Raw genomic sequence first — 26,244 nt, 5'->3', positions numbered from 1 at the left:
CTTCAAAGGTTAAAAAACCATGTTGCTGAGTTAACAGTCAGAGGCTCTAAACCAGTGTTTCAGCTGGAAGGTGGAAGGAAACCCTTCTTTAGGTCATGTCACATCAGGAGCTCTTAAGCCTGAGGACTTCACAGCTGAATCCTGTGACCCACCTAATCTCCTGGACCTGAAAGGAGAGGGAAGTTACCATTTCCCTTGAAGCCAGGGATGGAAAAAATCTGCCTAAAATATACACATTGCCATCTTGAACATTTAGGAGACATCTTGATAACATGAGTTCACCATTTCACAAACATGGATCAAAGTATATGCGTTTAAACTGAGCAACTGGATGATCAGTCTTCCAATACTTGGTAGCCTTGTCCTTTGAGATTATAAGTGTTGTCAGTGATCCCTCCCTATTTTCTCTTTACCTAATCCATAACAAGCTCTGTACTTTTCACTTCATCCCTTTTTACTAATTTCCTTGCCCTGTTGAGTACCCAGCACTCAGGTCTTTCCATTCACTTCGTCAGTTTCCCAAAACATCACAAACTTGGAAAAGAAAAATAATTATGACAGTCATTCCAATGGCTATAGTGGCAAATATTCCTCTCTGCTAGTTTCTCAGGAAGTGAATGGATTGCACAGCATCCTTAGCTTGGAAGTCTCAGTCAGCAGTTTGCGAGCCTCTACAACACAGCAGTAACAGCAGTACAGTCAGTCATGGCACGGGAAACTTCTGAAACTACAGCTTCTGCTGAGTCTTCAGATCTGCCTTCAATTCTTCACATTTGATCTCTGTTCTCTACCCGTGGTACAGTACAGCCTTTTGATTGATTAAAAACTCTCCCTGACCCCAGCAGCTTCTATACGGATAACAGTATAAAGAAAACATTTTCTTAGCTGGAAATATATGTAAACAAAATATTACAATACCTACTCAGCTCAGCCTCACCATAACAATGATATGTGTCTTGTTCTAAAAGAGTTTCCGTTGATACACTTGATTAGTCAAGGAATGTCCGATATGTTTCTACTGTATAAAAGACATTCACATTAACTTTGTAGCATATCCTCTCCAGATGCTGATATTTCTCAGGGTTCACAGGAATCATGTCCTCATGCTTTATTGTAGAATCATTTTGTTATAATGTCTTTCCTCAGAAATTTCATTTATGAAAGAAATAAACTGTTCTGGGCTCTGCAGAAGACTTAGACGTTCTTAAGATCACCAGTCCAAATTTTTACCTATCTTAATGCTATCCTAACCTTTATACTTATTTCCTGTGAAAATACAGTTTATTCAATCAGTCTGTGAGCTTTGTTAATCTTCCCCAGTAACTTCTGAATCCTTTGGCAGAATTCAACAACACGTGACTTAAAGATGATTAAGTTTCTGCCAATCTCCTGCAAACAGGCAGCTGTGTAAAAAAGTGTCTCTAAGTGTTCCACTTCACAGAAAGATGCAAAATAATTCCGCACCCTTCCAGACATCAGAAAATCTACATAGATGAACCAGTCTTTGTGCCTTAACTGCAGCAAAAAATTGAAACTAAACTCCTTCTCAGTTATCAGCCAACTAATCAGGAGACACAAGTCTGCAGAAACTAGAATTTACTAATTCCAACATTCCCAAAACAATTTACAATCATACTGTATACCTGCTTGCAGTCAAGACAATCGTTGGATTATTTATCTTCCCAGACGTTAGAACTTAAGTGTTATTATCAATTATCACCAGACAAACAGCAACACTACTAACTTAACAACAATGTGTACAAACAAAGAATATGAAAAACTTTTTCAGGTTATCAAGCATTGACTATCAAACATAGTTAACCCAGACCACTGAAATTTGGGGAGAAATTAGACCTAGGTTTTAGCTTCAGCCTACTCTGCCAGTGGATTTAAGATTCAAATATGAACTCCTGCCAGTCTAGGAGTATCTTATTCTGCTGGCTAGTTCTCTGTCATTTCTTAAAGAAGGCCTATCCTTGTATTACTTAAACTTATAATTAAGGCTGTTACTTATATAGAATGTTTTATTAATGTGTAAAAATAAAAAGTCATTGTCCTTTTCAAAAGATCTCTTTAGATATGAAGTGTGCAAGAAAAACTGTCTTAAGATAGCTGGGTTTTATCTACAGATTATTAGGAAGAAACAGCAACAAAAATAAAAAATATCAGTTATAATAAAACCCCTGATTAACAGTGGATCGAAGAAAGACTGCAGTAGTTAATCATTTTAATTTGCACACATTGCTATTCAGACAGCATGGATCCTTGCTATAGGCTTGAGAACAATATGAATTTGAGCTTATAACAGAGCAAAATATTTTCCTGAACAAACCACACAAACAGGGAAGAAAAAAAAAGGGAGATAAAAGTCACTGAGCTCTTAGTCTTCAGGTTAGGAGAGTACTGGAATATGCTCTATAAAAATAAACTGAGTTAGGGTAAGAAGTCATCCTCTAGTCAGCTCTCTAGTAAAGTACTTATGTCTAACATTTCTTGTATTACACTATGCAGCAATTTCTTAAAAAAAATACCTGAAAATATGCAAGAGACGATCTTTTTCTTAAAACAATACCTGAGAAAGTCCGGTGCTTTGGAAATCATGTTTTCAAAATCTGCAAATCCTAGTTTCCCATCACCATCCATGTCAGCTTCTTCTATCACTTTCTCGCAAACTAAAGTGATTTCTTCTGCTGTTAGCTCTTCTCGGGTCAGCTTATTGAGGGTTTTTTCCAAGTCTGATTTACAAATGAAGTTATCTGTGTTAAAATCTAAACAATAAAAGAACCAAAGAAAAGATCACCAACAACTCTCATAGTCATTTAGTCCAAACAAAAAAGGCATACAAAAGCATCCCAATACAGTACCATAGATCTTAAAGGCATAGATTGCTTTAAGCTCTCTGGGAGCCATTTCACTGAGCACAGAGAACATATCCACAAAATCATTGAAGCTGAGGCTTCCCTCTCCATCTTCTGAGAAAGATTCCACAATCCTTTCCTTGAAGGGATTCTCCTGTGAAAAACAGATACATATTTTTTTTATTATTATTATTTTTCAGTATTTGGAAGACCAAAAAGCTGCAGACTCCCTGTTAATGAGTAATTAATTCCATGGTTGGCTCTCTGAAGACAGCTCTTCTCCTTCCAAAGTGCATCTAAAAATTTACATTTGCATGCTTTAGCACAAAGCGTCAGCAGAACGCGCTGCTGCATGGTACCACTTCTTGCCCAGATTTTCTCAGCTCCAATGTTACTCATTCTCTCTAAACTGGTGCTCATCTTGTTTCTCCTGGGTGGAACACATACTTTATAAATGTTAGGGTAAAGGTACTAAGAGTGTGAAGGTCATTTGCACGTAACAGGTTCCTGACAGGGTGGCAGACTGACATGGTCAGGAGGGTTACAGCTCCTATATTAAGAAGCTAGCACACACAAACAGAGGATGATAGAAGGGGAAGGAAACAGGGAGACCAAGGTAGAAAGCCAATAAAACAAACAGGGTCTTTACATCTTCTGGTGGCACCTAAGTGAAGGCTGGATGAACAAATACTGTCTATGAAACCACTTTAAAAAGGAAGTATTTGCATTCCACACCTGACTGATATGGAACCATCAATCAACCCTCAACCAAACCATGTCCGTTCACTAAGGATGTTGAGTAACATCCCAGTAGAATCTTGCAGAAAAGTCTTTCATTTTCTCTCTGATACACGTCAATGTCCAACCCTCTGGTTGAACTGACTACAAATTCCAGAGTTTTAAATGAAATTTCATCTCTGCAAGAGATGACCCTGAAAGATCCTTTTCTAGCACCCTACCAACCCAGCTGGTGTCAAGGCTACTCTGAATAAGACAATATTCAAAAACCATAAACACACAAGCAAGCATAAGAAAAGCTGCTTTACTACTCTGAAGTCCAAAACAATTGTTTTTAATGTAACAAAACAACATCTTTCTCACAGCTATACAAAAACCGAAAATGAATTTGTAGCTATGGCTATAAAACTGGGAAAATCAACTCAATTCAGCTGAAAGTGAGTAAAACACAAACATCATTTGGACTTTGAGCAGCCTCTAATCAAAGCTGTTCTACAGATCTTATCTGAAGTCAAGACACCAATTAACATATTGATCTCCTATAAAAGTCATCAGCTTTGGTGGTGGCATATCATGTTTATTATTTTTAACATGCATGCAGCATTTTATTTGGCTTTAAAAGAAGCAGTATTGTGAAAGCTCGGAGCTCAATCATATATCCATTTCATGTCTTTTTATCTCCAAGTTTAATTAGCTAACAGGTATTCACAAACCATCCAATTATTTTAAATGAAATTTCATAAACCAGCTATATTTGAGAGGTAAATTACTAGAAAATGTTATTTTTCAGTTTACTTGAATTCTTTCTTGAACATCTAGAACAGATGCATCTATAGAACACATTTTCTGCATACCCGTGGAAACTAAAAAAAAAATACAAGCAGCATGTACAAAGCAGAGTTACATGAACAGACTGATGATTTATATTTCTGTAGTATCCTTCATCTTAAAGGAATGTAAAGTACCTTACAAGAATTGGGCTACTTACCACTAATATGCAGCTGCCTCAAGTGAAATTCAACAACTGTTAAATGGTTTGCAGCAGCTTACAACTTACAACTAAAGCTGAAGATAAAGATGTTCAACTGAAATCACAGGGGGAACTTGGAAGCATAATGAAATTTGTCACCCACACAGACATAACATTTAAGATACATTTTGTTATAGCCTCAAATAATGAATAAATTTTAAGGATTCTTGCTAAAAGACAAGCATAACATACAAAAGCTTAATTTCTCTAAGAGAAATGTGAGGTGTGACTGTGCATGCGGATATTTCAAAGAACATCCAGTTCCTGGAAAGCAGCCTTCCTTTTTTCTTCAGGTGATGGGTCAACGTGTAGATTCACACTATGGGACGACACTTTGCAGTGTCTAGTTCCGAGATGCAAGTACAGAGATGTGGTCAGACATTTGGGTACAAGGCGTGGATTGGTCAAGGCTATACCACACCTACATACATTTGTCAAGTCATATCACCTGGCAAATTTAAGAACACATTTCAGTGGCCATGCCAGCTGGAACTTTGAGATACTTTTTCACAGAAGCAATAATGGCCATCCACATCCTCAGAGAGCATACCTGGTTCTATTGGGAGGTTTCTATTTAATGGTTACAAAGCACTCAGGATACATCAACTATCTAATGCGATGTCTTTGGGTCTTGCGGTTTGCACTCTAGGACTACTTCCATGGTAGATATTAGTTGGAGTCTGCCAAAAGGCAAATATCCATCTAATGACAAATCAGTCAAAGTGTCAACCTTCCAAGGATGGGTGAGATCTGAGAAACAGACAATGGAAGTGTAATTCCCTGAGACAATCAAGATTCAAAATGCACCACTAAATGCCAAGATCTCTCCGTCCTTCTGGCTAAGATAATGGCCAGGAATAAGGCTGTTTTAATGGATAGGTGAAATAGGGACCACAGAGCTGTAGGCTCAAATGACAGCCCATTAAAGTAGTCAATACTAAATTCAAATTCTCCTACAGGGTTCAATGACTGAAGTAATTCCACAATAGGGACCATGCCTACATTTTTCAAAGGGCAGGAGATTAATGAGCTAACTGTGCTCTGAGCTGAACATGTAAGGCTGAGCTCACTGTTCAGATGAAGACAAAAGCAGGCCAAATAAAAATAAAAAAGAAATTAAATAGAGAGAAAAAGAGGGATTCCTGAAAATAAAAAAAGACAACAGCCTCAAAAAAGCAGCAGGGTCACATCTCTCAAGAATCTCAGAATGAAAAACAACACCCCAGAACTAGCCAGATGGCTGAAAGTCATTGTAAAGGGATACATAATGATCACTCGCATCATGTGCATGATGTGTAGAGGAGGTATAGCAGATGTGCATCTGTGGGTACTGCTAAGGCTAAAGTATCTGACTTGAGTGCTTGGAAATATGCCTGTCTGTGATACGAATATACATACAGACACTCTGGAAAACAAGTAATTCTATTGTTTCAAATTGTCAGTTTATTAATAAGCCAAAGTAAGATTCATTTGGGCTGGAAAAGGCCCACTTTCTTCCTAAAAGCACATAAAAAATTGGTGTATCTGTTAAATGTTTAATACTACAGAATGCTAAATATCAGAGTGGACAAGAAAACATGTTAGAAAAAATTGTCTTTTTTATTTCTAGAATATTATATTGCTTTCTTTGGAACAAACCTCATCAGAAGTTTACAACTGTTACCATGACACTGACATCTTAGAGGCAGCATTGGATAACAAACAGGGGGCACACAGATGCAAATATCCCTATCAGCAGGGAATATCAAACCCAGGACTTTCTGCATTAAAAATGCTAGGCATAATCTCTCTGACTTAATAAGCATATTGCAGTTGCATAAGATGAATTATCTATTTGGCATGTTGGAGATCTCAAAAATACAGATGAATTAACGATGAATTAAATGGACCTAAGCATACTTTTTAAGTAACTCTTTGCCAAATGGATCTCTAAAACCTAAATGAAAAATAAAATCTTTCCTCATATTGATTTCTTTCCTTTAACTTTCTCATATTATGTGTCTTCAGGCAGTATATCTGTAGCTTACACAATGGAAAGTATTAGCTTACCTTCACAGATACTTTTCACATCCTTTTTGTAATTTCATTACCTCTACTCTAAAGAGCACAGATTAGGGTTCCATCATATTTAAAGGAAAAGCCATGGGGGAAGGGATTAAAGGGAAAATGATACTGTTCCTTCCTAGACTGTTTTCCCTTAAGCACTAATTGTTTAAAGAAGAATCCTTTTAAAACTAGAAACTCACGCTTGTATTGTTAAAAAGCTTTTTCTGTCCTCTCACAATAAAAATGAGAGGGGAGACAGAAACAATAAATAATTATTACAGCTAAAACTCTGCTGTTTTGCAGATTGATGCTGCTGTAGTGGCTTGAGTTAATCCTCCTAAACGTGCCATCCATCTTTTTAACAATCACTTTTTCTACTCAGATAATTGTGTTTCTATACATTTTTGAATGTCATGCGGCATCTATTCCAACATACAGACCTAGAACACCATACAGTAAACCACAACCATTAGTTTTCTAAGAAACTATTACAGGGTTTATTCCTGAGACTGCAGCTAAATCTTACCAAATCACTTGTTATGTTCCCCTGTTCTCTAGTTTCCATCACAGGCTCTAGGAAACCACTGCATTGTCCTTTTGCCCTATTCATTTTTGCAGCTTAATGAATTGATTTAAAGTGCTGTGTCTTATTTTCACAAGCTGACTGCATTTTGGAAATAAGAAGTTGCAAGTAAAGTTGTAAGATATGTCAAGATAACTAAGCTGGAGATGCTGGACAGTCATAACAAAATGTTTCTCGGTTTTATATCCACAGAAACATGATGATCATTTTCTCTTTTTGTTTGAACATAAGTCCCCACTGACATTAGCGAAAATATTTAAATGCAAAAAGCAGTCTGCAGACTACTGAAAGCCAGAATCCCTTTGGATATTTTAATCAGGACTTGTTCAGAACTGATCAGAAGCAAACCCTTCTGAAATTTCAGGAGTTATTCCTAAAAAAATAGAAATGAACTCTTATCAGACAAACATCAATATAAAAATGGCTAGATTATTCATTACCAGACCTCCATAGGAGAGGCTGGTGCTTTGGAAGGGAAGCATAGCAAGTGCAAAAACAAATTGTCCCTGGAGCAGATAAAAGCACATTTGTTTGTTGGATTTTTTTTTTCCTTTTCTTCTTCCTCAAATCAGTAATTTTTTTTTTTCATGTTTAGATCATTATATTCATGTCATCAAACTTCTTTGCAGTGCCTACAGGGTATCAATTAAGCAAACCCTGCACAAACCAAGGCTAAGATACAGCTAAATTAATACATTTATATCTTAAAAAAAAATGACCACCTCATTCTGTCAGTAAGCAGAAATGTTAAGACAGATCAGCAATGAGCTTACCTCTTTACTGAAGGCTGCACTATGGTCACAACAGCCAAATAACAAAAGATTCTGGTTGCATATAGAATTGTTTAAATATTACAGAACATAATAGTATATAATGGGAATATAAGGCATTTTAACAAAAAACGATTCACTAACTACAGCAGGAAACTGCAGACAATACTGGTAAAGACCATCAAGCAGGTACAGATTTGGAGTTCAAGGGAGAGAAAATGGCCCTCACTTACTACACTTGGAGGGCATACAGTTGAGACACACAGTTAAAAAGGGGCTTCCGAGAAACAAGAGTGGTCTGAAAGGGGTAAAACATCCCATCTTAACTAGAAACAACTAACTGGATGTGGAGACAAGGAAGTTGGGATGAGCTGCAGGCAAAGATTGGCCACAGCAGGGGTCGGGCCTTGGGAAGAGTATCAACCTGCTCTCTCAGCTGTCGTGGCCCATTACACGGAAAGTTTTGAAACTGAGGACTCACTGAAATGACTTGTAAAATTCCATCCTATTAAAATCGTAGGAAGTGTTTTCATTTTATTTTGAAGCAACTTGCATGCATTCATGTTTAAACTTGCCAAAATAGGGTGCTAACATTGGTTTTGAAATGTGTGATCGATTCCCTGTTCCCTGTGTGTCCGTCCTTTCCCTTGACTGATTCCTGTGTCTGCTGGTCATTGTTTCAGTGCTGTGTGGATTTATGAACTACCTTACTCACTGCTGCAGCTAATGACAAGGCCTGTGAGGATCAATGAAGTTACTGCGTGAGCCAAAACAAGAAAGCAACAGAATGTAAAGCGAATTAAACTAAAATGGTTCCCCTCCAGGAAGTCCCTTTACGACCAACTCCTGACAGAAGGATTGCTCTACACTACAATGACCAGAGACAGGCCACACACCAATTTGAAGGTTCTGGCAATTAGGGATGTATGTGTCACAAAGAAGATGGCCACCCACCTACTTCTACAGATCATACGCGGTCTCTGTGATCAGATTACACTCCCACATCTAGCTCTGTGGAAGGGACAGGGATAACATGAGTGTAATCAGTTTTGCTTTGAAATGAGATCACTTTGGCTCTCTACATGGTCTCATATTGAACAGCCCATATCATTGCTATGATTTTGCAATAATAATTGCTGCAATCTCACAGGTGTCCATATGCGTTAAAGTTAATTAGACTGCTGCCTGTGTGTAACCAAGATTGTCAAAATTAGAAAACAGAGACTGCAGTGAAACAGATGGAGTAAACCAGTTCTGTTAACTTCAGTGTAATGGTAGACCTAATCAATTTAAGTATCTGCCCCTTCTTTATTTATTTCTTGTCCTGACTGTCAACTTTTAAGAATCATGAGTTGGTCACTCACTTTAAATGACAGTGAATAATTCACTATCAGCATTTTTTTTTTCTTTGAAACACAAAAAACCTGGCTCAAAACATTAATGCGTGAGGTAAAGATCTTTCTTTATAGTAGCAGAATCTAATTTAGAAAAGTGCATTATTGATTCTCTCCATTTGTCAGAATCTACAGTGGTATTGAGCTCAACATTGCCAGTAACTAGAAATGTAATGTGTATATGAAAAAAGCCAGGTGCATTGAAATTATCACTAATTGTATTAGAATTCAATAGACATTTAGTTCATTTATTTCTATTTTAAGATTTAAATGTTGGCTTCGTCTTCACCTTGGATGAAAATTTACTGAAGAAAGAAAACACCATAACGATTTATTTAGCAGTCTGCTCAAGTTGCAAAAATTAAAGATTTTTTTTTCTTGGTGTATGAGCTGGAGTTACTACCTAGATTGCTTGGAAAATGAACTAGGGGAAAGACTCTCCCCCCTACCCCCACCTGCACAGGTAATTGCAAATGCATGACCAAGATTGACCCCAATTTATAACTGAGATCCTAGGTAGCTTTTTAATATCTTTTAGTGTCAATGTTTTGAAAGAGTTATGGAGGAAGATCTACTCTCCTCTAACTAATATTTTACTGGAAACAAGCTCACTAGCTATTGAATGCACCTTCTCTATGAACTGCTAGAATTCCTGAAATAAAATGAGTGGTTTGACAGCAATATTTCTAAGGTTCTTCCACAGCCTTATGAGACTTGGGAGAGAATTATTATAAAATTTGACACAATTTTGACCTGCTATTTTCATAAAATCAAGTTCCATTACCCTGGGGACATCTTCTAAAGCAGGGTCAGAAAGCCTCACAGACTTGATATGGTACAAGAAGATAGATTATGATCTGCTTTACTTTCGGAAGTGTATTAGGAAGTCTATTATCATTACCACCTAAGATTGCTAAGGAAGCGAGATGTGCTCCTGTATCTCAAAATCTAATCATGGTCCAGTATAAAATTTCTGGTTTATATCTCAGCTTAAGTACCAGGCTGCCTTGTAAATATAGTAGTCTCCCATTTCTAAAGTTTTCATAGAATGAGCTATTCCTTAAACGTTCAGTCCTGTATCACTGAAGCCAAAAATAATGTCTGCGATTATCATTTCTTGCTTTCTTTCCTGAACTTAGCCTTGATTTTTCACAAAGCAAATATCAGGATCTGGCAGCTAAACTCCTCAGAGTCATATAACTGAGCCAGAGAATTACATGTTGCCCTATCAAGATCCTAAAGATAATAACGTAAAACTTAAGGAATACTGATTGTCCATACCAGAAGTGCTAGTACAAGCACCTAAGATGCTACAGTGATGAATGAGTTGCAGACTTGTTAGAGAGATATAAAACTACTTGCAGTAATGGACGAATGAATCAAAAACCCTTGAGGATGATACGTTTTATCACAGAGATAAGAATTCAATATTTATGCATAAGCAAAAATAACAGATGGCTGAAAACAATCAGAATACTTCAAGATACTCCCATGCATTCAGACTTTGTGAAGCCCATGCTATTTCATCCTGCCAGCTACTAAAAAAACTGATTAGTTTACTAATGGTCTTACCTATGTAAATATAAAACAATTTTTGTTGTATTGTATTCCATACAACACTAATTTGCATTCTTATATACAGATGTCTATCCAACATGACAGCACTTCAGGAAATATTCCTATTTCAAGGTGAAGAATCTTCTTCCTTATGTACTAGCTGCTAAGCTTCAAATGACTGGTTCCATGTAACTGCTAGAAGCAGGTCCTTTGATTAAATCATCTCAGACAAATCTCACTGGGGCATTAAGAATAAATCCAACAGATCTAGGGATTGCTTCTAAGGGGAAAAAAAAAACCACTATAATATGGGAACTGTCATAATTACCAGTCCATCCAGCCCACCAGCCTAACTCTAAGTGGAACCAGTTGCAGATAAGGCAAGAATTCAAAAAAAAAGAGGGAGATACACATAGTGATCCTTACTATAGTATATTCTGAGATTAACACAATGAGCATTTCAGGGACTTCTGGAGTTAGATATTACATCCAGATCATAAAACTTAAGAGCAATCTGTGGAATTCTGCTCTATAAAAGCTCTTAAATAATTTTTGAAGACTAATGCTGTCTTTGCCAAGATGTCTTGTGGCAATGAGTTCCTCAATATATTTACACGTTATGTCAGCTGTCTGTCTGTAATTTCACGCAATACTTCCTTGTCCTCGTGAAAAGTAGTGCAAAGTTGTTCTGTATTCACCTGTTGGTATCATGATCTCGTAGGTAGGACAAAGACGACTTAGAGCAACCATCCCAATTCCCAACTTTTAGCTCCACTGAGTAATTTAACACTATACTTCAGAATACAGCCTTAGGGCCTAATTAGACCTGCTTGTGCTAGCAGCTTCTCACAGGCTACTGATTTTGATCATAGAATCATAGAATCATTTAGGTTGGAAAAGACCTTCAAGACCATCGAGTCCAACCATCATCCATGCCCACTAAACCATGTCCTGAAGTACCACATCTACGCGCTTTTTGAATACCTCCAGGGATGGTGAGTCAACCACTTCCCTGGGCAGCCTATTCCAATGTCTGACAACCCTCTCAGTAAAAAATTTTTTCCTAATATCTAACCTAAATCTCCCTTGCTGCAACTTGAGGCCATTTCCTCTCGTCCTATCTCCAGCCGCCTGACAGAAGAGACCAGCACCCACCTCACTACAACCCCCCTTCAGGTAGCTGCAGAGAACCATAAGGTCTCCCCTCAGCCTCCTCTTCTCCAGACTAAACAACCCCAGTTCCCTCAGCCGCTCCTCACAGGACTTGTGCTCCAGGCCCCTCACCAGCTTGGTTGCCCTTCTCTGGACACACTCCAGCACCTCCATGTCTTTCCTGCAGTGAGGGGCCCAAAACTGAACACAGTACTCAAGCTGCAGCCTCACCAGTGCCGAGTACAGCGGAACAATCACATCCCTGCTCCTGCTGGCCACACTATTTCTGATGCAGGCCAGGATGCCATTGGCCTTCTTGGCCACCTGGGCACACTGCTGGCTCATATTCAGCTGGCTGTCAACCAGCACCCCCAGGTCTTTTTCTGCCAGGCAGCTTTCCAGCCACCTTTCCCCAAGCCTGTAGCGCTGCATGGGGTTGTTGTGACCCAAGTGCAGGACCCGGCACTTGGCCCTGTTGAACCTCATACAGTTGGCCTCGGCCCATCGATCAAGCCTGTCCAGATCTCTCTGTAGAGCCTCCCTACCTTCAAAGCAGATCGACCCTGCCTCCCAGCTTGGTGTCATCTGCAAACTTGCTGAGGGTGCACTCGATCCCCTCGTCCAAATCATTGATAAAGATATTAAACAGAACAGGGCCCAACACCGAGCCCTGAGGAACACCACTTGTGACCAGCCGCCAACTGGATTTCACCCCATTCACCACAACCCTCTGGGCTCATCCATCCAGCCAGTTTTTCACCCAGTGAAGAGTACACTTGTCCAAGCCATGAGCTGCCAGCTTCTCAAGAAGCATGCCATGAGAGATGAGAGACAAGTGTCAAAGGCCTCGCTGAAGTCAAGGCAGACAATATCCACAGCCTTTACCGCATCCACTAGGCGGGTCACCTGGTCATAGAAGGAGATCAGGTTGGTCAAGCAGGACCTGCCTTTCGTAAACCCATGCTGGCTGGGCCAGGTCCCCTGCTTGTCCTGGACTTGCCATGTGAGTGCTCTCAAGACAAACCATTCCATAATCTTCCCTGGTACCAAGGTCAGGCTGACAGGCTTGTAGTTATGTCTTAAATCTAATTTTGGATAATCAAGTTTGAAATCTTTGTTGCTATTTCCAAATTGGACCCAATACAGGGCATTTTTGCAAAGTATTATTAATTTTGCCTGTTGCCTAATTTGTGCTATACAAAACTTATGTGAAATATTTATAAGGTATCTGAATGGTTAACATATAATAAGGTATTTTATGCAATTGAATGAACTGAAAAGAACTTTTCAGCAAGATCTTTATACCCCCTATTTTAAAGTTCCACAAATACCTCTCTAAATGCACTTGTTTCATGAAGTATACAGACACATAATTTAAGCTCTTTCATAGACATTTCAATACATTTAAACACATAATATTGTTGAAAAACAATGTTTTCTTGAATGCTGCTGATACTAAAAGTTCATATATAAACAAACCTTGAACTACACTACTTTTATATCCTGTTCCTACTTCACACTGTAATATAATGGGCAAAGATGAGAAGAATTTTTTTTTAAACTACAGTACCTGCATGATTTATTAAATGTCATTCATTTTATTTGAGGTGAGCTAGGAAGGTCAACTTTGCAAGCTACAGAGGAGGGAATTACAGTTATACCCGTGGCAGCCAAGGACACATACTTGTAATCTGCACACAGCTGATATGAAACTGACCTGGAGCTGCATTCTAATTAGGGTTGGGTTATGCTGCTTTAGGAGTTAAAAGGCTTAATAGCTTTCAATCAGATGACAAAAGAACCATTTTGTTAAGTTCTAGGAACAACTCATAGCACATCACACATTGCAATTTTGTAACTATTTAAACAATAGCGAGGTATGTACTAATTTTATTCCTATACTATGTAATATTGTTAAGGAAGGTCATTAGCAAAAGAGCCCTACCAAAATCCTTAACTATTAATATATTTAATAGCTGAATGTAGATGTGTTACGTTGATGACAGTGGCATTTATGGCTTTTATGATAGAATTAAAGATGTCTAAAGTTTTCCTTGCATTTTTTTTACTTACAAAATTTTAAATTTATAATGTCATTATTTTTTATGTGCAATTTTGGAATTAAAGCTAGCTACATCATCTTCATCTACTTTATTACAGGCAACTCACCATTAGAAAGAGTATAAACAGCTACTAGGATTTTGCTGAAGAATCCCATGCTTACTGTGAAAAAGAATCCTAAATTATTTCTCAGTTTCTTCAAAACCCAAAATTTCTAAGCTGTACATAGGTATCTGGTAAACCAGAGTCATAACTGAAGGATGAAAATTTTTAAAAGGCCTTCTATTGAATTAAATGGTCATATGTGTTTAATCTCTAATGTTTCCATTTATATGAAATGCTGGTCAAACACTTTAACAAACATTCTTTAGAGTGAAATGTGCTTCTTGCTCAATAAACTGTATTGTCTCAGAATCAAACATGCAGTAAGTGTCGTACTAAAGGAACAAGGAGTTCTGTGAACTTCAACTTGAAATCCAATTCAAATGTCTTTATGTTGACTTAACCTCCTCCCAGACTGAATTTCTAAAGCAGTGCTTATGCTTGTACTTTTTTTCCCAAATATTCGATATCTTACAACATTAAGGAATAATTTCTAAATCATTAAAATGAAGTGGAAGGCCATCAATTACAAGTTTTTTATGGCATTACTCTTAAAAATCTTAACAACACTTCATGCAACTATCACAGTGAACAAATAGCTGTCTCTACATGATAGTAATGTAAAGATGTCAACTAATTTGCATGCATGAAAAAGAAAATAGACCATGAGACCAAAGACAACATAATTCAATAACCTGTTTAAAAAATAAATGCTAAAAATCTGTATTTGTCCTGTTAAAACCATATTCAATTGTTGAACTGATAAAATAATAAAGACAAATACTATCTCATTTTTTTACAGTGATTGCTTTATGCCTACTGCTTCTCCCATGTGTAGTTACATGGACTGTCTCTCCACTTCCTATCATGTAATGACTCCACGAAAAATGAAAACTCTTGATAATTAAGAAAAACAGTATTTATTGTGCTTTTGCAGCTGAGAAAAAAAAAAAAGGGAAAATCTTTACTTTTGATCAGCAATGTTCTGCACACCTCTGACAAATTTCCGATCAACACACTGAGATAAGAACTTCTAATTTCTAACCAGCTGTTCCAGCTCTTCACACAATGATCCCACTGGCTTCTAAGGGATCGATATATACAAACTGGAAAGATTGCTAAATTTAATTTTATTTCCTACTCATGTCCTTTAACATCTATCCTAACTATCTCTGCAAGAAAGACATCCACCTAAATATTTTCCAGTTTCCGGGGCTGGTTTTGCCCTTGAACAGTAACAGGAAGGGGAAGACCTCAGCATGCCACGTTGCTTCAGGATATCAAACTCACTTGGCAAAACCTCTGGCAGATGAGCAACATAACTTAAGAAGATACAGTTTGTAAGCAGTCAGAAGTGATACCTTTAGTTCAGGCATGTTTATTATAAGCTGCATAGGTAGTTTAACATCTGGGTCCTTTGTATAGTCCATGGGCACAACGTTTGGTGCCATTTCATGGTATCGGCCATGCAACCTGTAAACAAGCAGAAAAAAACAGCCAATAACCAATTTTAAATAACCAATTCCATTCATATAGTAATCAGACACAAATTTGTCTTGCAGCTCTAATTATTTTTTTTCAGTGCACAAGTCTGAGCCCACCAAATTCCCATCTTTTTGAAAAAAAGAGGGCTTTGACGCAGTATCCAGCATAACTGTTACTAACACCCCCACGTAACTTGAGATGCATAACTAAGTAGTGTTTCACACTACCTGTATATAACATTTAAGTATTGTATAGGTACATGCACAGAAGAAGTAGGGCTGGACCAATGTACTAACACTGTAAATATAATCCAGGGATCACATCTCAGTGCAGATTATTGGTTGATCCGCACTAGACAAGAAAAAGTTGTTTAACAGCTCAAAGAATTGAAAAGCCAAACAATATGCAACTATGATGCTACAGACAACAGTATCCTTGGGAGACCTTACTTCTGAATTAAAAAAAGCCCTTTTCCTATCTGTGCCTCACTAACATAGCACATTTAGCCTTACAATTCTAGCACTGGCTGACACCAACACACAGACCATTTCCACTTCATTCCATTTCACATACTTTTGTTTCATTCTTGGCACAGCTTATTCATCAAACTAGTATATTTTTAAAGGCAATAAACAAGTGTTTTTCCTGAGAGATGCAAGTCAAACATTCATAAAACTAGTTTCACTCTCTAAGGCTTGCTTATCATGCTAACAGTATTATGTTATAGTTTTGTAAGGGAGCTGGGAAAGGAAGAGTCAAAGGCCATGAAACACATTGATGTTTCTAAAGGTTTAGAAGCTAAATACCAGTAAATTATAAAAACTACCTCAGTCTCACACACAACCTGGGCAAAGACTGCACAAATGTTTCTACAGTGTTACTTCCAACTGTTACTTGAATTAATTTAACAAGTGTTAATCCCACCCTTTATTTGCTGTCTCCAAATATTCTAGCAAATGTGCGCAAAAGCATAGCCCAAAAGCCAAGAGAAAACAGCTATCTGTAAAGAAAACATTGAATTAAGCAGGATTTAAATTTTAAAACTATCTTAGCACATTTATTCTCACTGGGATGCTCACTCAAACTAGGAATAGGAACATTTCAAGTAAAATGGGTACCCAATTCAAACTCACCAGTGGATCTCAAATTTTGAGCTCTCAAACAAACTACAGACAGAAATTGCCTGGTAAGTAAAACATTACCTGTCTAGAAGCAATTAATATATTGGAGGGATTAATTCTGATTCTAGTGATATCTCATTCTAGAGGACAAGTATCTAGAATCCAAGACTCTGTCAAATAACAGCACAAAAAGGTTGGAGAGGGAACACCTGTATCCCAGTGCTCAAAGATTAGTCAGAGTTCAAAATACTTAGCATGAATGTATGACCTGTCAGTTCTCTATGAAATACCATATATGTAAATAGAAGCAGAAGGAAGATTAGGTAGTTGCTCTTCACAGAAAATTTAGAAAATGTCACATACGATAAAATGTAATTTTTATCATATGTGAAAATTTTGTCTTACACCTAATACATGAACTGCTTAGGGCACAAAGTGGTCGTTTTGCCATGTCTTATGTACTAACACAAAGTATTCTGGTCTCTCATTAGGTTACATGTACTACTTATATATATATATATTTAAAAGCTATACTTATTATTTTGTGGCTTATTTTCATTTTAACAAAAAAAATACTGCCTGTTTACCAGATTATACTAACAATTACAAATAGAGATTAACTTGTTTTAAACAGCAGAACATAAACAAACCAGTAATACAGGAAGTAATGCCTCACCAGCCCCTTTATCTTTCCAGCTTTAGCTTCAGCAGCCCCTCAGTCAGCCCCACAAGCAATGGAGATATTTCAGATTAATGTGGGTAATTAATTTCAAAAACTATGAGAAAATAATCTACCTGCATCTCTTTTCTCAGCATGTCTTTGGTCATGATTATGATATGTCAAAAAGAACATATGAAATGGAACATAGAAACATGTTTTGTCTGGACCTTAGGAAACTAACTTCTTTACACTGTCCAGTGATATATTGTGCCATACAGGAAATTAAATATCCACTGACCTAAGCATATTTCAGCTGCTTACCACAGCTCACCCTGACATTTCATAAATACTGTGTAATTCAAGATGCAATAGCCATTTCCCACTCCAGCAGCTATTTCTCTGTTGTAAACATCAGCTGCAAAGATGCCCCTAAATACAACAGAAAAAAACCAGCTTAAAAGCACTTAAAGGAAAGCAAACCTTTCAAATCAAATATCCATCTAAGGATTTTTTTTTTTTAAGCTAGAATACTGAAATAGTGTTCTAGTCTTCGTGAAAACAAAGCATTCATCATTAGAACGGCTTGACCATCGTGGGCAACATCTCAAACCACACTAGCTGGCAATGCCTACCTATTTTAACTGCCAAGATTTTCTTCTCTACTTTCTCTAGTATTAGACTTTTCTGTCTTTGCTCTGTCTCCTCCAACATGATTACGAATACAGACACCGAGTTGGGCATCCTAAAGGAGTTCTCCATAATGTCTTTCAGAAGACACAGAAGGGATTGGAATAAAGTGATATGTGTTTCATAGTTCACTACACTTGTTATAATAATCTAAAATGCAAGGTATGGAATTTCTCTTAGTTTTCAATAAAGAACTCTTAACAAACCTCTTGTTTGTAAAAAAAAAAAAAGCTGGGTCAATTTCTACTGGGAACAAACATGTGACAAGTCTAAAAATGTGGGAAAGTATCTGTTACTGAAATACAAGCGTATCACAAGAATATCACTTGTTAATAGTAACAAAAGAAACAGCCACAACAGCGTGAATTTGAAGTTACTATAGTACTGGGAATAACACAGTGCTACAATAGAGACTGAATACTAAGATGACAAATAAAAAGTACTCATTACAGGTACATACAGAAGCACTTCATTGTCACCACTGTGACTCTCAGTGATGTGGTACTCAGTACTATTTTTATAAAAATACTAAAGCTTCTTATGATGCTCACCAAATTAAATAAGAAATTTTCAAACAGTATCTACAGAGCAAGCAATATTATTCTAACACAAGAAATACCCTTGTAAGGCACACGACAGGTTGCAGTGCTGTGTCCCAAATGCCATTTGCTGTGAAGCAACAGTCTTATTTCAATGATGGAGGCTTAGAGGGAGAGAGATCAAAGAGAGGACACAGCCACAGCTCTAACCAGCTGTTTATTGACGTTCCTTTTCTCAGGACAAAGGCTTAGTCTCTTTATAATATGCAGTATCAGTGCAAAGCAAACCCATCATTTCTTGCCAAAAGAATTCACCGTCTTGTCCACAGAAATTAAAAGAACCTATTTATACTGAAGTTAATCCAAACTCTCTAGTAACTGAAAGAAGGATCTCATTTTTCAACTGGAAGGTATTGTGGTGTTAATTGCAAGGCACTCAAGAGAGCAGTTAGGTTTTGTATTAGATCTTAGAACTGCCTTTCTTGTCCCATAGATATCAACTAATTTATGTCTTCTAGTATAAGGCCAACAAAAGCACTCCTATTTTACTGTGGACGAGGCACCTACGATGTGTCCACCTGATGGCACCGTGGCATTCTCTCTTATTGTGCTTTTCCTACTACTTCAGACATAGTTTTTGCAATTCCTTCAAGAAAAATGATACTACCATAGCACATTTACACGTCCATACCATGTAAATACACTAATTTCAGAAAGCATCTCTAAGAAAATATTCAATACATCCTTTAGAAGGGATTAGGTTTTACCTAAAAACATTGCCAAATGACACAAAATAAAACCACATTCATTTAGTTTGCTGCTACAGATTATAATGGAACTAATTCCTGTTTCCTTTCTGCAAGGAGTTACAGCCAGAAGCATTGAGTTGAACAACACACCTGCTGACAGAACTCAATTTTTAGAATCAGAAAGGGAAATGCATGACCATGGACAGGAGGCAGGGAAAAAAAAAAAAAACAAAGCAAGAAAACAAATCCCCCTGCCAAACATCTTTACTGTAACACATATATGTCCCTACCTATACATGTTAATACATGCAGTTTCTACACCTGTGTTTTATTCAGAAACATCCACAATTCAGACAGTATTTATTTTTACAGAAATCTGTCAATATGTTCCCAGTCCATTCATTTAAAGTTGTCTTTTATCTCTGAAGGTGAGCAGAAAGGTGTTGCCAGGCACTAGTAACTAGATAGCCTTCTAGCACACTGCCTCAGGCTCAGCAGGACTCTGCTAGAATTAGCAGGAAGGCAGATGATGGACACAGAAATATGCAAGTAACAGCATATGTGAGGGCAGCTCTGATATCCTGTTCTCTTGCCACTAACTCTTCCACTAATTCACCAAATCTCTCAAAGATCTGTAGGTATAAGAGCTTTCCACCTGAGTGGATTTTACACTGAAGCATCCAAATGAGTCTGTAGGAAGTGGCTGTGACCCAACTCCTGCAACTAAATTACAGCCATAAAATAGTCTTTCACACGCTTTTATCTGCAAGGATCCTGCAACTCTATTTGTGATAGCCTTATGACATGGCATGATTAGTTACTATCACAGTGAAAAAGGCCATAAGAGTTCTCTAGCTTATGTTCCAAAACCAATATACAGTATGTTGCATAAGCTCCATTATCCTTTATAATAAAACAAACAAACCAACCCAACCAACTGAACAACAACAAAAAAAATAGTAACACTTTTTCCCACTGAAAGTGCTGTATTCTGGAAAGTTCTTCAAGGACACCATGAACTGTTTTACGCCAAACTGTATTGCCAGTCTCTCAAATGACCAGATTTTGTAGAAAACGGGTTGAGAAAATAACAAAGCTGCCTCAGCCTCTTACAGGATTCTGAGAAAGCCACATATCACAGTGAAACACAGTTCCTTTTGCACAAGTTTCAGCAACACTTCTGTTTACTTGAGTGACTAACCTACATTACACTGGGTGAGTACTTTTTGGCAAGGAAACTGAATGCATTTCTGATCAATTATTCTATAACATAACATAAAGATCAGTAGACATAAGGGTTATTTACACCGATAACCCTCCTGTCTTTATGCAATACATCACTGCATCAATTTGTCATACCACTGCCATACTTGGACCAAGTACTGTGACAAATACTGTGAGTCAGACTCAATAATCATCTCCCAAATGCTGCACCAACTGGCACTGTTCTGACACATCTCTCAATTAACACTAATTACTAACTGTAAATAGAAAACAAACCTCTGTGGTAAAGGCTCTAGTATTTCTCCTGTTTATAGAAGCGGAAGGCACTTCAGGTGACTTGAACACATCAGTAGCAGTTGTGATCTAAAGAGGAAAGGTGTTTTGCCCTTTTACTCAGCATGCCCCTCAACAAGAAGCATATCTGAAAACAACCTAAAGCTGCTTTAGGTATCTGCCCTAGTCACAGAAACATTTATGTCTTGTCAGCAGAGCAATGTAAGGTTTTGCAGTGCTGTCTGAACACATAGATTTGGAAAGGCTGCCATTACCAAATACAGACCATTATGTATATCGAGAAGCCCAGGATCTACAACCAGCCTCACTGTCTTTGCAGCAGCGACTACAGATCCTGCAGTGACATTCGCTTCAAAAAATTCTTCTGGATGCATGCAGAAGCATTTTCCCACTCCCGGATGTGCTCTCTTTGTTGCCAGGATCCCTTATTTACTCTGCATGGAACAAGGAGAGGAAAAGCTGGCAGTGTTTACTAGTGTCTTCCCTCCAACAGATGAGGGTGGGAGGGAATCTAGTGACATGTTTAATGACAAATTTAATTTACCATTGATGCCCCGTCCCCACAGATTTTGGTATACATTTAAGCTTAATGTACTATATCCAAGGATTAAGGCTGTGATTCAGTATCACTTTAATCCAGTCTAAAACCAAACTGCTGATCTGCCCTCACAAAAATTTCAAGCCCACCCACCCAATCACCTGCCTTGCACAAGCACCAACACTTAAGAAACTGCAGTGAGGTTCAGGGAACTGATGTGTTTGAAAATACAAAAGTTTTCAGTCAGCTCCTTGAGGTAACTGACACAGTTGCAACAGCAGTACTGCCTGTGCAACTAAATGAAGGTACTCTTTCTATTGAATTAATCAATTAACTAAGGGCAGAATAAGACCCCTGTAGGCAACAGAAGTTTTAAAATCAACTCAGCTGCCCATCAGCCACTGAAAAATCAGAAAAGCTGTGTTCAGAAAAAAGCCCCACAATACAGCATTGCCTCCACAGCCTACTTTTTGTTTATGCTAACTTTCATTCTACCACTTGTGAGTACTTCAGGCACTTCAGGTGGGTCAGAGTCTGTCCCCATTTCTCTAGGGTGTAGCATCCTGGAGTCAGCAAGAGTGACACTTTGTGGCTGCATACTGCTTGACTGGGATGTCTCCAAACTCAGACCCTCCAGCTATACCTGTGTAGAGCTGAAAAAAAGAGATTTCCAAGCTTACACACTGGAGCAAATGTTTTAATTTGCTATTGAGCTTTGAGAGAAAGTCAGATTATACCCAAGGTCACCAGTGGGTGTGTTAAAACAGAGAGCAGCTCTTCCTTGGCTTGATACACATAAGTCACCACCATTAAATGTAGTGACAACACATTACAGCTGGCTGGACTGCCTTTGTAACAAGAACTCTGCACTAAAGGAGTGCTGAAAACAAAAGATAAAAGCTTGTAATGGCTCATTGATTAGAAATAAGTAGAGGCTTTAAAGTGGCCTTTAGAACCTACCAAACATCTCACCAACTCTGGTCCTGCCTTCACAGTACCAATCACTTGATTTATGTTGTAAAGGGAAAACATTTTTATTCAGCAATATATATCCTGTTTACTCCTAAATAACAAGAATGCATTCAAAGACTTTAACATTACAATCAAGACCATCCCAAAGAGTAAATACTAGATTGCTCTGCATATTCACAGAAAATAAATAGCAAAATGGCTTAACTGGAACAATGAAGGAAAGCAGTGAGTGCTGATGGACAGTCCCTCAAGGAGTTCCTAAGAGTCATGACATGACCTGTCCAGAGACTGACTGTACAAAAGGGAATAAACTATGTCAGCAGCAGGTCCAGAGAAGTGCTCTGCTGCTGTTCAGTTGCACTTTCAGTTATTCACCACAATCAAAGCTACAAGGTCTTGTCCAGTTGCTAGAGTTGAACAGAACAGCTGTAGAAGGACTTCTTGTAATATGCAGAGAAGAAGTCACCACTCCAGAGACCAGCAAGAGCACTGACAAGTCCCTCCAGAGCCCTGGAAACAGACTGATATGAGCAATCAGTCCTTCTGAGCCCCTGGAGACACAGATGGCTGGAAGCAAAGAAACAAGGGATTGCACAGACTGCAGGAAAGAATGCATCATGCTGATGCAAAGACACTGATAGGAACTGATTTACAACTGATGCTACAGAGGCTGAGCCCCCTACCAATGCAAATTGCTGAGGTGCACATACTCTTTTGTCCTATAGTGCTATTATAGCAGATGGGCAAATGTGTGATCACAGAGCTGGGGAGCAAGTCCAGACAGACCTATATCTGTAAGTCTACCACACAGAGAGAAAAAGTTGCCATAGCTGAAAGAGAAGGAGGTTCTTTAATCTGGGGCTGAGAAACTGAGGAAGGAGGGGCCTTCAGGGCTGCCTGCAGCTGATATGGAAAGTACTTCCAGGGTCTCAGATTTATGCCATACTTTCACAAACTGCTTTTGCAACAACAGTTAAATGTTGCACATGGTAACTAAAGCATAAGTCTCTGTGCTGCAGCAATTTCTCAGCAAATTATTGCCTCCACTGATTGCAAGAGTTTAGAACAGTCTATTAGAGAAAGGGGTCTACCATATGAATGTGAAACCAAATCAGGAAGAAACTTGGTGCCACACCTGAAGGCACCAGCCAGGGATGTCAGATGGACACTGGAACCACAACTCACTAAATTGCCACACTTTGACAAAAGGATACAGAACAAAGAATAATAAAGAACAAAGAATAGTGAGAAACACAAGCAAGAAGAGCTGAAAGGTGAAGGAATTTTGTTACATTTCTGTTACTGATATGCCTTGTTCCTTCTACGTTTTCCAGCTGAAGTTATTTTTCATTATATCAATAAAATACAATAAATGGACACAGTAATCAGATTTTAAAAAACGCAGCATAAGAGGAAAAGGTGGATAGATGAGCCTTCTGCCAGCTTTTAGTTAACATGTCAAGCATTCTTTCATCTCTGCAATGCAAAATGAAGTAGTACTAATTAATTCAAGACAATACTAAATATGTATCCTCCTAAACTATCTGTAGTAAAATTAAAAAGAAATTCTGCATGAGAAATGTTCTTGACAGATAATTTATAATAAATTTATTCTAAAAGATTTAGTCATACTTAGGAAAGCTCTGCCTTTCAATACATGTAACTCTGCTGTTCACGGAACTACATGATGCATAGTAAGTATAGATAAAAGCAGTTTATAGTATCTTTCCTTCCTTGAAGCACCACTGAAAAGCCTGCTCACAGGCCTCTCTTCTGCTGGTGATTCAAAGAATCACAGAATGATTTAAGGTTGCAAGGGATCTCCAGAGATCATCTGGTCCAACTCCCTGCCAAGCAGGGGCATCTACAGCAGGTTGTGCAGGACCCTGACCAGATGGCTTTTGAATATCTCCAAGGATGGAGACTCCACAACCTCTCTGGGCAGCCTGTTCCACTGCTCTGTCACCCTCACAGAGGAAAAAAAAGGAAAAAAAAAACCAACAAAAAAAGTGCTTCCTTATGTTCAGACAGAACCTCCTGTGTTTCAGTTTGTACCCACTGCCCCTTGTCCTGTCACTGGGCTCCATCTTCTCTGCACCCTCCAGATGCCAGCTCTCTCAGCCTTACCTCATGTAAGAGATTCTCCAGTCCCTTAACCATCTCAGTGGCCCTTTGCCAGACTATCCAGTAGCTTCATATCTATCCTGTACTGGGGAGCCCAGAACTGGACAGAGTATACCAGTACTCCAGATTCCATACAGATCAACACTGAGAATGACTTTGTCCTCACCTGAGCCTAACAAAACAGGTGCAACCTGACTAAAATATAATAAAGGCAAGCTTTATGGTACAGGAGATGCAGGAACTGTCTTGAAGCCTTTTTTTTTTTTCCTTCATTCACAGAGTATAAAAAAATATTATTAACAACAAGAATAGAAATATAATTAACAAGAAGATCAATAGCAGCTTCAGGATATATGTTCTTCTTGTATGTAGTTTCTTGCACAAAATTCAGGAAGATTCCCAAGAGTATAGAGTTCTCCCAAACTTTATTCTCTTGGCAGACACGTTTTTTTCCCCAAAGTTGACAACATGGGAATTTCCCCTTTCTACATACAAACCCCAAACTTTTTGAAAGATGAGATTTGTTAGAAAAACAGGAGCTGTGTTGTAGCCACTCCCACCATTTGCATAGCAACTGGCTCCACAGGGAGATGCATCTCAAGAAGTTTGCTGCATTTGCTTCCTTATAAGGAAGGCTTTCCAGATACTTGGAGGAAAACACTGCTATCTCCCCAGCTTAACTCTCAGGCGGGTTTTAGATTTAAAATACAGCATACAGCTGGACTGGCTAGAAGGGCTCCTCAGCACCTCACCTTTCACCCATCAAAAACATGCCAAGAAACAGGCAGAGGAAAGAATGCAACAGAATTACTAATTTTCTTCTTCAAAAAGGTTCAAAGGTTTGCTGACTGTCCAGATGGTGCCCAGCTGGTAATTTAGTGCCATATTCCCCCAGCAGTTGTCTAGCTAGGTTAAATCAGTCTCAAGCTACACAACTTTAATTTACAGATTTTGTGCTTTTTGGCTAGGACAGACATCCAGGAACACCTGTGTTTGAATGCTTGGGTATTTGCCAAATTGTACTAGTCTACAGGGAGAAATGGAAACAGATGGGCTGGCTAGCAGATAAGCATTATTACTGGAGTAAAAGCTTGTCTGCTAGAAAATCAGATTTACAAAACAGAGTAAGAGAAATACTGTCTTATAAGAGACAACTCAACCATTTGTTCCCATTTACAATCACAAGTGAAGCATGTTATACTAACAGATTCATTGCTATGAATAAAGTGTTTTTCCAACCTTTCTTCGTATGTCATTTTTTCCTCCTATTCTTGTTTCTCTTTACTGGACATTTTCCAGTACAACAAATCTTTTTTGAATGGTGATGCCCAAAACTGAACAGTCTATTCCTACTGAGGTCCCAACAATGCTGACTGGAATGGAATTCTCCCATTTTATATAAAATGCTGAGGTTAATGCATCCTATAACTACATTTCCCTTTTTTGCAAGACCATTGGGGGGGTTGTGGGTTTTGTTTGTTTGTTAAAATTATGCTCACTTTGCTTAGATCAACTAACCCCCTGCCCCATTTTTTTTTTGTTACATTGCATTCTGCACT

The 26,244-nt window shown here is 38.2% G+C and overlaps 1 protein-coding gene and 1 long non-coding RNA gene across 7 annotated transcripts in view; both read right to left on the bottom strand.

Annotated features, from left to right (window-relative positions):
• The window catches only part of CIB2 (calcium and integrin binding family member 2), a 56,457-nt gene that overhangs the window by 5,002 nt on the left and 25,211 nt on the right, over positions 1-26,244 (bottom strand). For 4 of the 6 annotated variants that reach the window (XM_069797946.1, XM_069797945.1, XM_069797943.1 and 1 more), the window contains 3 exons: positions 15,653-15,764; positions 2,865-3,012; positions 2,573-2,768 (listed from right to left, as the gene is read on the bottom strand). In XM_069797946.1, coding sequence (XP_069654047.1) covers positions 2,573-2,768; positions 2,865-3,012; positions 15,653-15,742 — 434 coding nt within the window. In that variant the 5' untranslated portion in view covers positions 15,743-15,764. Of the gene's footprint in view, positions 1-2,572; positions 2,769-2,864; positions 3,013-15,652; positions 15,765-21,316; positions 21,438-26,244 lie in introns of those variants that run through there. The other 2 variants (XM_069797947.1, XM_069797942.1) reach the window with 2 other exon arrangements.
• Positions 4,244-7,609, bottom strand: LOC138688004 (uncharacterized). Its single transcript, XR_011327035.1, has 2 exons — positions 5,177-7,609; positions 4,244-5,074 (listed from the first exon to the last, which is right to left on the bottom strand). It is a non-coding gene; the product is annotated as an uncharacterized lncRNA (long non-coding RNA).

The sequence above is a fragment of the Haliaeetus albicilla genome, chromosome 12 (genome assembly GCF_947461875.1).
Source record: "Haliaeetus albicilla chromosome 12, bHalAlb1.1, whole genome shotgun sequence".
In the NCBI taxonomy this organism is placed as follows: Eukaryota; Metazoa; Chordata; class Aves; order Accipitriformes; family Accipitridae; genus Haliaeetus; species Haliaeetus albicilla.
This window is presented reverse-complemented; position numbering and strand designations above follow the sequence as displayed.